Source organism: Paroedura picta, chromosome 8 (assembly GCF_049243985.1).
Source record: "Paroedura picta isolate Pp20150507F chromosome 8, Ppicta_v3.0, whole genome shotgun sequence".
Lineage (NCBI taxonomy): Eukaryota > Metazoa > Chordata > Lepidosauria > Squamata > Gekkonidae > Paroedura > Paroedura picta.
The window spans coordinates 53,870,167-53,884,163 of NC_135376.1; the positions used below are offsets into that span (position 1 = coordinate 53,870,167).

A 13,997-nucleotide genomic window follows, 5' to 3' on the forward strand; every position below is an offset into this window, starting at 1 on the left:
AAGCATTTGAAAGTCAAGCTGAAAAAGGTCCAATTTTTCTTCATAACTTAAAAGCATGCATCTCGCAGGTTCTACTTCGTAGTTAATTCAGGCATCAATTTGGGATTATGAATAGACTCTGGAATGCTAATAGCACTTGGAGGTCCCTGAGCATGCCTGGGCGTCTTGGCATTATACAGTTTGCTTTATGGAAGTCGTAGCCCACTGCTTCTAGCAAGAGTATAACATTATCACTGAATTATCAACCCACACAAATATCAAAAAATTGAAATATTTCAATACCATGTTGTCATGTTTACAATGTGACATATATTCCACATTCTGTGTGCCTTTATACCTATAATGTTGAGCCTGCCTCAAGCAAGCCAAGGAGACAAAGCATAACCTGCCTGAGCCTGCAGAAGAGATGAGATGTAGAAGATTGTGGCGTTTGGCTCAGACCACTCTAGGGCCTCTTATGCACGGGCCAGAAGGTCCATGCTGGCAGCAGGAGCGCTTCGGTTAAAATCACCGATAATGCTTGCTGCCGCTGCCAGTGTGGGAGCCTCCCGGCCCAGGGCTACGAAAGGCCCGTGATAAGCGACCACGGGATCTTTCGCAGCTTCCTGGGTGAGCTGGGGCTGCGGTGGGCCGGCACTGTGCGTAATTGCCAGCGCCGGGCTTGTCGGCCTGCCCAGCCCCGACCCTACAGTGTCCCTTAAGGGACACCGCATGCCCCTGCGGGCTCTGCGGAGCCTTGGAGCTGGCAGGGGAGACCCCCTGGCCCCCCCAGTGTGTGTGGAGGGGGCCTGGCGCCTTCCCCACCCCCACTGCTTCACTTACCTTGGCCGGCAGGGATCCAGCCCTCCTGGCCCCGGCGTAAAGCACACGCGCATGCCAGGACAACCCAGCATGCCCCGCTCCGTGCGTACACGGGGAACGGTGGGGCATCGTGCCCCGCCACAGCAGCATGGCGCCACCGCAGGGAAGCTGATGCCGTGCATAAAGGGCCAAGGTGAGGCAGACACAGGTGCCTGACATGGCCAAACCCTGCGGCTGGTCAGGCAACCACTAGAGTCCAGTCTGGACAAGTGCTGTGCAAAATAGAGCAGATGGCAGCACCCAGTTGAGCCCCAAATGGGATGAGCTAGATTGTGACACCTGGCTGAGGCCTGCATATGGGAAGAAGAAGAAGAGTTGGTTCTTATATGCCACTTTTCTCTACTAGAAGGCATCTCAAAATGGCTTACATTCGCCTTCCCTTTTCTCTCCCCACAACAGATACCTTGTGCAGTAGGTCAAGCTGATAGAGCCCCGATATTACTGCTTGGTCAGAACAGTTCTATCAGGACTGTGATGAGCTCAAGGTCATCCAGCTGGCTCACCAGAGTTGACATTCCTAACTGCTACAGCAAGCTGGCTTATGAACCAAGCTGGCAGATGGTGCTAGTTTTGGCCTTCAAATCCCCAAATGGTCTGGGACCATCGCATCTGCCGGACTACCTTTTCCATTTTATTCCCCAAAGAACAATTAGATCAAGTGACCAACACTTCCTCAGGATACCTGGACACAGAGAAATGCTCTGCTTAGTGAAATCAGGGATCTGCAGAAACTTGAACAATTCTGCAGGGCCAAAAAGACAAAGTTGTTCCACTAGACCTATGGATGAGGCCTAGAGGAAGGTAAGATCAGTATACTAGTTGATTTCCCTGCCTAGGTCCATCTGGTTAATTTCTACCTGAAAAATAAACTCGTATAGCCTGCCTGTTTTAGGATGTATAACAGCATAGTAGTTTTTATAATTTTATTTAGATTTAATTACTTCTGTATTTTTATTTGTTTGGTAGAATTTTAAAATGTCTGTATTTTGGCTTGTTGTGACCTGCCCTGATCCTTTGGGGGAAGAGCAGGATAGATATACAATATTAAATTAAATTAAAATTATTTGGACTTTGTCAAATGGAATTTCTTAATGTTTCTCTTCAAAACATAGTATGAGAGAGTGAGGAGTCAGCAATTTTGAGAAAGAAAATTTTGCATAGCCTGTCTCTGAAGAAAGACGGTATATTTCATCTTGAGGTGTTAGATGTAAGAAGTTCCCCAATTTACAACATGGTCAGGTATTTTACTATCTACCTGTGTTCGTACCTCTCTTTTTTTTAATTGACTCCTGTAATTCTTGTTTGAATAACTGGTATATTTGTGTAATATAGAGATATCGTACATAAAATATATGTACGATATCTCTTACACAAAAATAGGGAAAATATTATTTGTTCTTTTTTTGTTCCTTAGGACAGAAATGAGGGTGCCACAGGCACATATGTTGTACTTCTTATGTCTTTTTGTTGTTTCTTGCACTTTCAGAATCAAAAGTGGCCTCACTCAAAAAGGGTTCTATTCATTTTTCTTGTGGAGGATTGACACTGAAAGGAGTTACTCTTTATACTGTCAATACCATCTCCTACTACAGAACACCCATTTTGGCTCTGTGAGAGTGCATAATAATTTTATCTAGGAGGAAATTCAATTACAATTTTTGATGATACTGTAAGAAGTAATAATTTTATAGAGTTTAAGTATCCATATCAGCACTCTCCAGGCTGTTAACTTGGCATTATGTCTGATCTTATCATATTAAATATGGCAACAGGGGTCATGGGTGGTTATTAGACCTTTTGCTGAAATTTGGCTGCCTTTTTTGTTTTCCTATTTATAATGGCTTAATTTATTGACAATGAAATAATGCAATTAATGGGGGGAAATCATCTCTTCACTGGGATATAGCTGATGCTGACATAAACATGCATTTGTGGTAGAGGGAATTTAGCTATGCTAGACCTATGGGGGATTTGTATTTGCTTTTTAATTTTTTTAATAGAAATAATAACCCTGGCAATTGGAGTTATATTAATTTCAAATATGGAATTTGACTCAAATCACTTTTCTAACTCATTCCTAACTCCAAATCTATCCAGTTACTCTGGAGGGCCAATGACAATGGTAACAGAGACCAAGGCCTTCCTTGAAGTAGTCTCACAGCACTAGCATTCCAATGCTTGTTGTTTCTAAAAATGAAGGTATTTAACCAACATATGATGCTCTATAATTAAACTATTATAATGGTAACATTTCCATATTTTTGTACTTGAAAAATAGATTTGACTAGTAATTCTCTTAGTCGAAAGAATCACCTGTCACCAAAAATTCACTTTGCTGTGCAGGAGTCAATTGATAAAGCCTGTTATATGATTTATGGACATGTCAACATAGTATGAATATGATGGGTAAAGAAGATGTATAGCAACAATTAAATAGGTAGAGGGACCCTGCACTCTACCGCCATGTATAATTTAATGGTGATATAGAAAAATCAGATTTTCATACGGTGTGCAGTTGTGTGATCAGTGAATGATAAGTAGTGGATGACCAGTAGTGAAAAGAGTGGACCAGTGATTTTTTTAAAACCTAATTTGGGCACTGTTGGATATTCACCATATCTTGTTTCCACTCCTGTCCTTTGGTTGCTGCTCAGCAGCAGGCATGATTAGATTGATAGTGACTTCATACTACCTTTAACTTACCCTTTTCCTTCGAAACCCATATACATTGTTCACAATGATGGTGCTTTCTGGGTGGGTAATAATCTTAAATATATCAGTTGTGGTTATTATAAATAGAGATGTGCAAAAAAATTCATTTTAAAGAATCTGTTAAAGGAAACTGTTTTAGTATTTCAGATATGAAATAAACAGGCAGTGCCTGTATAAAACATATGTATTAGTTGTGAATCCCTTTTTTAATCCCCTATTTATATAATGATCTGCATGGGTAGAATATTTAGGCATTTAGCAGACTGGGAAATAATTGGTGTAGAATGTACCTTTATGTGGCTATAATTTGTAATCAACGAGGTTGCAGTTCTTGATTGCAATAATTTTCCTTGATAATGCTAAAATGAGGGACAATTAGAGTGACTGCTGACATCATAAGAAAGTATTATTACTATAATGCATGCTGTAAAGTCTCCTCCAGCAATTTGATTTTATTATTGTCTAGAAATTCCTTATATTTTGTCTCTTTGAATTAGATAACCCCCTGTAACTAATTCACAGAAGAATCCAGTGGATTAGGGTTGCTAGACTTGGCTTGGCAACTAACAGGAAATGGGGGGATTACATGAAGTGCTGTAAGGCAGTGGTCCCCAACCTTTTTATCACCAGGGACCGGTGATAACGCTTGTCAACCCAACGCTTGACAATTTTACTGAGGCCCGGGGAGGAGTAGTCTTTTGCCGACGGATGTTGCCGCCTCTTGAGCCCCTGCTCCGCTTGCTTTCCCGTCGGCACCCCTGACTTCCCGCTGCCCACTGGGGGTGCTGCCAGCAGCAGCTGTGCAGTGCCATACCAAAGGGAAGCCCCAGCCATGCCAGCCTCTGGAGAACACCAAAGGTGAGCCGGTGGCAGAATGGCAGGGCAGCCCCCGAGGCAGCAGCCAGGGAGGAGGATGAGGAGGAGCCACGGCCTGGTACCGACTGATCCACGGACCAGTACCTGTCCCTGGACCTGGGGTTGGGGACCACTGCTGTAAGGGATGGCATAATGTCACTTCTGGGAGAAACCTGGAAGTGATGTTACATTTCTGAAGAATTGCCAGAAAGTCTATGGTTAAAAACACAGAGTTTCTGGAAATTCCTAGGGAGTACTGACATCACTTCTGGGTTTTCCCTAGAAGTGACATCATATTGTCCAATGGCAATTCTTCAACTACAGCAACAGGAAATGGAAGCCAAAACAGCTATAGTGGATAAACTGTGCAGATCAATCACATGATACCACCTTATCTTCAGCCAGACCACTGATCCATGTAGCCTAGAACGGTCTTCATTGATCAGCAACAACTTTCTGAGCTTAAGAATCCTAGTTTGTGGGGGGAATATGTTGAGGCTCTTACAGGCAGATATTACAGTAAACTGGCATTTGATTCAAGGCTTCCAAAACGAGGAAGCAAATGAGGGGAAGGGGAGGAAAGAGGGGAGATGATGATCATGGTATGAATTGGTGTCTATTACAATCAGATTTGTAGTGACATTTGAATGTGGCTGAAGTTGTTTATAAGGCTTTTAAACATTATTTAGTTTTCTGGTCATTTTGATTTACATGTGTTTTATATCACTGAATTGTTGAAGGCTTTTATGGTTAGAGTCAACTGGTTATTGTGGGGTTTAGCCCAGAAAACACACAATGACCTGTTTTATGTTATGTTAAGCTGTGCTTAATTTAGATTTTTGTACACTTTATGTCATCAGTGACGTAATGCTTGACCTGTGCTTATTTGATGCTTATGATATGTGATATTATGAAATGTGGAAAATTGAAATTATAAATGCTGGCAATAATTAGTCCACTTTCAAGAAAACCTGTCAAAATTTATATGAGTGACAGAACATTTAGGAATATTACATATTTCTCCTAAAATGACTGTGCTGCAGTGCCACAAATCATGAAGTTATGATGTATACGGGGATGTCATACTGGGAAGATAAAGAGGCACAGATGCCTTGGATGAGGATGTATTCCTGTAGTGCAGACACCACTTAAGGGAGCTTAACTCTGGCAAAGTCCTCTGAGAACATTTCCCTTATGTGGAAACATGCATCTGTAAGCAACATGCAGAGCAGTTCAGTACTACATCCTCAAAAGTGCAATTACTGAATAATGCTACGAAACACTGAACAAGGTTAACTCTAGGGATATCATTAGCTAGTATAAATGCAAAGGTTAAATACATTTTGAAGGTGATTTTTAAATAAGGATATTTTGCATGGAGAAAGATTTGAGTGACTTTTTGCAACAAAGGCCCAAATCCCAATACAACTGCATGCATCAGTAGACCCTCTTCAGGAAGCAGTAATTATGTGTTCGGCTAGAACAACAGAATGCGGAGGGACTAAATGTAGCCCACCTGTTCTTCCTAAACTGCTTATTACTGCTTTTTCAGAGGCTGCATGTGTGTAGTCTTCCTGACAGATGGATTGATAAAAGTAGTCAACCTGTGTAGCATCCATTTGCATGTATGGTTATTCATTCAGGTTGGGAGGGGCATACAGAAGCCTGATCTTTGATGGATCAGAATATTAGTATGGATTAGAGATTGAGTGAAATACAGGCAGGGAACTTGTAAGAATGTGCAGTCACTTCATTTCCCTCTGTATCCTCTTTTCCACAGTAAGGTGCCTTTTTCTTTGCCGGACAGCATGCCTCTTCCCTGCTTTTCCCCCCTCCTTCCTGTTTATCAACCAGCTTTCATTGTTATTATTTAATTCATTTAAAACATACGTAAAGCAGTTTATCGCAGTGATCCCCAACCTTTTTATCACCGGGAACCGGTCAACGCTTGACAATTTTACTGAGGCCTGGGGGGGGGGATCTTTCGCTGAGGGATGTCACCACTGCCTGAGACCCTGCTCCACTTGCTTTCCCACCGGTGCCCCTGACTTCCTGTTGTCTGCTGGGTGGTGTTGCCAGCAGCAGCTGTGCAGTGCCACGCTGAGGCGCCAGCCATGGTGGCTGCTGGAGAGCACTAAAGGTGAGCCAGCGGCAGAGTGGCAAGGCAGCTCCCAAGGCAGCAGCCGGGGAGGAGGACGAGTAGGTGCTGCGGCCCGGTACCGACAGTTTTCCGGACCAATACCGGTCCACGGACCGGGGGTTGGGGACCACTGGTTTATAGTATTCTCCTCTCCTCCATTTATCCTCACTAGAACCCTGTGTAGTAGATTATGTTGAATGATAGTGCCCAAGGGAGTGCAGCAAGCATCCATGGCAGAGTGAGGTTTTTAAAATCATAGAATAATAGTGTTGGAAGGGACCATACAGACCATCTAGTCCAATCTCCTCAGTGCAGGATCAGTATAAAAGCATCCATGATGGGCCCTGCATATCTGGGTCCTGTGTATCTGAGGGACTGCCTCTCTGAATACATGCCCCAGAGAGCACTTAGATATAACAATTCCAACCATTTAAGGTTACCTGGCCCCAAAGAAATAACTTTGGCCAAAATGGCCCATTATGCATGGCCGCCAAAACGGCGATTTTGGGTCACATGGAAAACGCGGAGGGGGAAGAAGCGAAGCAAACCGCTTATGCACAGGACAGGACGCAATGGGGCCAAACCCAGAGTAACTGATTATGCACGCGGTGACCCCGGCGCCGCTTTTGGTTGCGCCCCGGTCACCCGGAAGCTGTGCTTTCTTCTGCGTTTCACTAACGCGGGTTTTTCGGCAGCATGCACTGAATCTGTGGCCGGTTGCAACCGGCGCCATGCGTTATCTGTGATTTTAGTCGCCGTCATTCCACCCCGAATGCACGCTATCCCCCCTGTGCATAATGGGCCAATGAGAGCCAGAGTCTTCAAGACCCTGGGTCCTGCCTGGTGGAATGAGCTCCCCAGGGAGTTCAGGGCTCTAACCAAACTTGCCAAATTCCACAGGGCCTGCAAGATGGAGCTCTTCCACTGGTATATGGTTGAGGCCAGCCAAGAAATTACACAATTTAAATGTGGGCCTCTTTCCCATCCTCCTTTCCTTCCCCTGTCTAGTTAACATCACAATGGTCCACATCACCAAGCTCAGTGACAATCACTGGTGCTGATAACAGTTTTAGTAGAGTTTCTAAAATTCATTGAATTGTTTTAATAATGGATTTATTGTTATTTTTATTGTTATAATTCATTATTGTTCGCCACCCTGAGATGGCAGGTCTGAGAGGGGTGGTATATAAACTGATAAATAAAGATGCTAGTTAAAGACTGCCAGTGAAAGGGGAAGTGCTTCTCTGCCAGTGGAAAGCAGGGTTTGGATCCAAACCTTAGAAGATAATGCATATTGTTCATAACACCCTGATTTGTACTGTTATACCTGACTTGGTGCATCCTGTGCTGTATGCACACAACACTGGATATTGTGTTATCCTTGTGCTACAACAATTGTTAACAACTGGATTATTCTGGGTCAACCAAACAATCCAGGTGTGAATGATTACTGTAGCACAATAGCAATATCCAGCAATGTGTGGATGCAGCCTTAATTTCCTTTAACGTGCAGAACATCTTCATAACCATTGATTTTGTTGCTTCTTTAAGCAACTAGAGTAGTAGTTGGCTATTAAATTGATTCACCTTTTCTCTTTTTTGCAGATTGCATTTTCACAGCACAACACCATCATGGATCTGGTGCAGTTCTTTGTCACTTTCTTCAGGTAAGGTTTTTCATCAACTTTATAATACACTGCACTAGTAGATATACTATTCCTTGAAAACAATTTTTAGAAGTTCAAAATCAATCTTGAGGAAAGATCCAAAAAAAACCTAAATAGATCATAGAGTCATAGAATCATAGAATAATAGAGTTGGAAGGGACCTCATCGGTCATCTACTCCAACCCCCTGCACTATGCAGGACACTCACATCCCTATCGCTCTTCCACTGTAACCTGCCATCCGCCCCCCTTGAGCCTTCACAGAGTCAGCCTCTCCATCAGACGGCTATCCAGCCTCTGTTTAAAAATTTCCAAAGATGGAGAACCCACCACCTCCCGAGGAAGCCTGTTCCACTGAGAAACTGCTGTAACTGTCAGATGAAGTGAATGTCAGATGAAGATGAAGGATGCTCTGGGCTTATCCTGTGTTGAGCAGGGGGTTGGACTAGATGGCCTGTGTGGCCCCTTCCAACTCTATAATTCTATGTAAGAAACTGTCAAGAACCAAGTGGTTGAGACCCAGCAGATTCATGCAACAGACATCACTCTCGGGCTTCAGGTTGAAACTTTAAGCAAAAGTCTTTATTTGGAGAATCAGGATAGGGATCAGCACATTGCATAAGCTCTTAGACAGGAATCTTGACAGAGACACTGGGATGGGAGTTTGCATAAAATATATACCTGGGCCTGGGGAGGGGAGCAGGGAATTGGCTTTTGGCAGGAATGTGGATTCACACAGGAAAAGAGCAATAGTGTTGTCTGCTCTCAAAGGTGCAAAAAACCACTCAGACGGCCATCTGTTGTTAGACTGCCTTGTTGGTGAGGCCAGCCTTGAATCAGGGTGATAAGAAAGTGCATGTGGGATGAGCCTTTGAAATGTAAGGAAGGGACGGGAGGGGCACTTTTGAGAGGACCCAGGGAGGTGCCGCAACCCAGCGGGAGATCCGGGAGAAGCCACAGGTCAGGAACTAGGGGTTCATGACAGAAACCAGCTGGTGTGAAACTAATAAAGACTCAATAGTTCCTAAACACACACACACATATATATGTATATATATGTGTATGTGTATATATATTCAGAACTGAATGAGTGCCCATGCACATAAAAACTTATACCCAGAATTAAGCTTTGTTAGTCTTAAAGATGCCACTGGATTCAAAATTTATTTTGTAGTTTTAGACCAACACAACTACCCACCTGAATCAGTACTTACTGCAAGATTTGAAAAATGATAAGAGCATGAGGAGATAAGGATAGACCTAATGGAGCAGGTGGAAAAATCCATCTTTTCCAATATTTCGTTTTCCACAGGAAGTCTATAGGCAGAACGCAAAGACCAACCCTCGCACTCTTGTTTTTGACCCAGCGTCTGGCATTCAGATGTACATTACTTTAAACATGAAGTTTTCTCATCCGTGAATTTGATTAATTCTTATATAGCCATTTAAGCGAATGCCTCTCACTACAGCTTCTGGCAGTGAGCTGTGTAAATTAATTAGGTGTTACTTGAAAGCAGTTGCTTTTGTTTGTTCTGAACCTACTGGCCATCAGTTTCATTGGGTGACCTCGAGTTCTAGTTCTATGGTAGAGACGGAAAATGTTTTCTGTAGCCGCTTTCCACCATTTATGCAGTAGAGTACTGCAAATGTGACTTAAAGTCCAAAAATCTGTACAAGGGTATCACAAGAAGAGCTGCTTTATTTTCAGTCCTTTCTAAATAATTCCCTGCGTGGAATTATTTTTTTTCAAGCTGGTGTTTCCATTGAGCTTTCCACCATGACCTCAAGGTGACTTTTCTAGTAAGTCAACTGCCAAAAAAGCTCTATTTGAACTTAATCAGACTATGTAAAGTCTGGATTTCTTGTTTCATTTTCTCATATTTGCCATATCTTTGCCCACTGACTCACTCTGGAGAGGTCCTGTTGGAGCTTTTCACGATCAGCTTTCGTTTTTACCATCCTGAATAAAACCTTGTAATAATTGGTACCAACCTGATCATTAATTATGGTTAAGCCTGGTAGGGGATGAGCTGTGGGAGGGAAACCAAGTGCTCAGTTTTGTAGCCAAGTGAGACTTTTTAATGTTCTTTGATTTTTAAAAGATATACTCAATAGGAGTTAAGTTTTGCAATTAACTTAAAAAATCATTTTAATTAAAAACTCTTACATTTGGAGACTCAGCATACAAGTTCAAGTAGCTAGGTTTTGAATTCCTATTGTACATGAATTAAAAAAGGATATGCTTAAAAGAATATTTGAGCTCCTGCCTTGGTGCCACATCTAGAGTAACCATCTTTAAATAAGAGTGAGCATCTTCTTGTACTGTATGTCCCTTTTTTTGATACTGCAACGGTCTGTGGAGCCTCACGGTTGTAGAATACATTGTGTAGATCAATAATTTCCACCAATATACCATGTGTTATCTGGGTTTCTTACAGGGTTCTTCTATTGTGCCACAAACATGATAACGTGTTGACAACAGTTTCTATCATGAGAATCTTATTACATGGTTCATTTTGGACTAAGAGAAAGGGTGTATGAAATAGTGTCATGGACTTATGGTTGCCTCAGCCATTAAGGATAGGGTCTTTTTCATAAGTGATGGTTTTCCTTCCCTCTCCAAAATGTCTTATATCAGTAAATGAATGCAGAAGTTACAATGACTCATAATACTTTTTAAGAGCCCTTATCTAACTCAGATTAGCATTCACAAATTGCACATTTCTAGGCTGAATGACTTTTAGTGCGTTAGTTGTATGAACACTATAGGCATTTTATTTCACATGGAAAGTCCTTTCAATAAATGATTAGTGCCATTTTGACTTCCTTCTACCTCATCCCTCCAGTTAATACAATAGTAAATAGGTTAATTGTAATTCTTATTAGATTATTTGTGGCATAGTCTTTAATAGTCTCCACTTCTATATTTTGGTTAAAAGTCTTTATAGATCATACTATTCCTTTTTGTGGGTCTCATGGGATGAAGAAGATGATATGTCCGTTAAGGCACTTTATGGGCACTTTGAACAGTCCCACTAGCACCAAATAGTTATCATTTCATAACGTGAAGTGCTCAATTACGTTATCTCCTTTAGGTACAATAGTTTGGATCCAACCCTTCTGCAAGAAGAATGAATTTTCAGAGGAGATCTTTCCATTCCTTATGCAGCCCTCTAAAAAGCTTTTTGGGGGGAGGGGGAAGGATCATTGGGAACAACATGGTAATAGGGAAGGCAGCAAAAGAGAGCTAAAGCAGATTACGCACACACAAACAATAGAATTTGCTGTTCTCATATAAGAATGCAAAATAGATAAAAGGTCCTGCCAATTCCATGTCCTTGCTGCTGCCCTACAGATTATTTATTTATTTATTACATTTATTTCCCACCGCTATTGGCAAGCTGCCTCGTGGCGGGTTATGTAGTAAAATCTCCACATAAAATACAACAGCTATATTACCCCATTAAAATTATATACCTTGGCAGCAAAAAAACAATCCTGCCACACTCACACAACTCTCTCTCTGTGCCACCCTAGGGCAATCCAGAGATGCCAGCAATCTACCACAAAGTGATGGTCTGGCCCGGTGGTTATCCCTCCTGGAGGGGCCCATCTGATCTTCCATGCCCTGACCTCAAACATAGACTTGGCTAAAGAGCTCTGTTTTACAGGCCCTGCAGAACATAGACAGCTCCTGCAGGGCCCTCAGCTCTTCTAGGAGCTCAATCCACCAGGTTGGGGCCAGGACCAAAAAGAACCTGGCACTGCTTGAGGCCGGGTGAGCTTCCTGTGGGTCAAGAACCGCCAACAATTTGGTACCCAGAGAGTGTAAAGCCCTATAGGGGCATAGGGTGACCAGCAGTCTCTAAGATATATGGGTCCCAGACTCCAAAGGCCTTAAAGGTCAAAACCAAAACTGTGAACCTGATCTGGGCCATAACTGGTAACCAATGGAACTGCCTCACCACGGACTGTGTATGGGCACTCCAAGATGTTCCTGTGAGGCCCCTAGCAGCTGCATTTTGCATCATCTGCAATTTCCGGATCGCAGACAAGGGCAGGCCTGCATAGAGCAAGTGACATGATATGTCACATTAGTTCTTAAGAAGTCTGCCAACCCTAAAGAATGAAGTCTTGAGAAATCTGCAGTGGGAAGAGAAAGGCAGTAAAGAACTTTCAACTCATTGAAGGATTGGGTCTAATGCTGCATCTGCTGTGCTGCAAGTTCATTAGAGGTGCACGTACTCTGCAGCTATAAATTAAGTCTTGCCTGTGACTCCAACATGAAATTGTTCTACACTTTGTCCTGTTCCGCTATGGCAGTATTCAGTAAAACTACACTCCAAGCAGCTGTGGAGTTGCTCTTCTAACATTTGCTCTTCATCCCAGTTGGCTTTCTTTTATCATAATGCCACTTTCTTCTCACAGTATTAAAGCATGCATTAGATCAGTAGTCCCCAACCTTTTTATCACCGGGGACCACTCAACGCTTGACAATTTTACTGAGGCCCGGATGGGGGGGGGGTAGTTTACTCCTCTACTCTCAACCACTGCCCTAACGCTCTCTGATTGCTATGGTAATGTTTAAACATCCCTTCAAAATAAGATACAGGCACGCCACAGCAATGAACATAAGGAACATTTTATTTTCATGGAAATTTTAACTCATAACAATGACAAATCAGTGGGAATCCTGAGCTTGTTTCTCTGCAACGAGATAGTCCCATCTGGGAGTGATGGGAGACAATGACACCCGAAGTGTGTTGTAAAGAGCCGGGGGGGGGAGGCGTCCTTCGCGGCCCACCTCCAATTAGTCGACGGACCACATGTGGTCCGCAGCCCACAGGTTGGGGATCGCTACATTAGATTACCTTGTCTGGCTAGACTAGCAAGTCATCTATGACAAATGGGTTTGAACATACACATTCTTCATTTACAAGACTAAATAGAATCTTCTTTTCTATACTACAAAATGTGAATGTTGCAAATGGTGTGATGGTAGTGAACTCTTCTTTTTTTTAAGGACAGAAATTGCTTGAGGCAATATTGCCATTGTATGCTATGGCAAATGACAAGCTGCTTTCTCAAGCAGTCTACCAGCCTTCCTTCCTTCCTTTCAGACTCAGTAGGAATAGGAATGTGAAGTGAGTGACATCAAAGAAATGAGCAACCTGTTTACAGCAGTCAGGAAATATTGCAGGTTCTTATTCTGCATTGTAATAAACTAAGACAGTTAAAAAAAAAGGCAATGCACAATCTTGTGTGTCCCATTCTGGCTTCTATAGATGTGAATATATTACATTTTATTGATTAGTGTTGAACAGAAACATTTGGAATTAAATGAAATGCCATTCCTAGCTTCATTACTAGAATGTTAATAAAGTATTTCAGTAAAATGGTTCTGTACCAGAGAAAACCGCAGTGTATTTTAGATTCATAATCTTGATTTCTTCTTTTGAAAAGAATTTTGTTGAAGTCTGGGATTTGAAGGAATGACCTTGCTGCATTTTTTGCCTTATAGAAGGCATTTTTAAGGATCCTTTTGGAATTTGTTGTTGTTGGGTGCGAAGTTGTGTCCGACCCATCATGACCCCATGGACAATGATCCTCCAGGCCTTCCTGTCCTCTACCATTCCCTGGAGTCCATTTAAGTTTACACCCACTGCTTCAGTGACTCCATCCAGCCACCTCATTCTTTGTCGTCCCCTTCTTCTTTTGCCCTCATTGCTCCCAGCATTAGGCTCTGCTCCAGGGAGTCTTTCT

General features: G+C 42.5%; 1 protein-coding gene across 3 annotated transcripts in view; it reads left to right on the top strand.

The window, feature by feature from the left end:
- The window catches only part of ATRNL1 (attractin like 1), a 627,115-nt gene that overhangs the window by 290,118 nt on the left and 323,000 nt on the right, over positions 1-13,997 (top strand). For all 3 annotated transcript variants that reach the window (XM_077349871.1, XM_077349872.1, XM_077349870.1), the window contains exon 25: positions 8,174-8,235. In XM_077349871.1, coding sequence (XP_077205986.1) covers positions 8,174-8,235 — 62 coding nt within the window. The remainder of the gene's footprint in view (positions 1-8,173; positions 8,236-13,997) is intronic.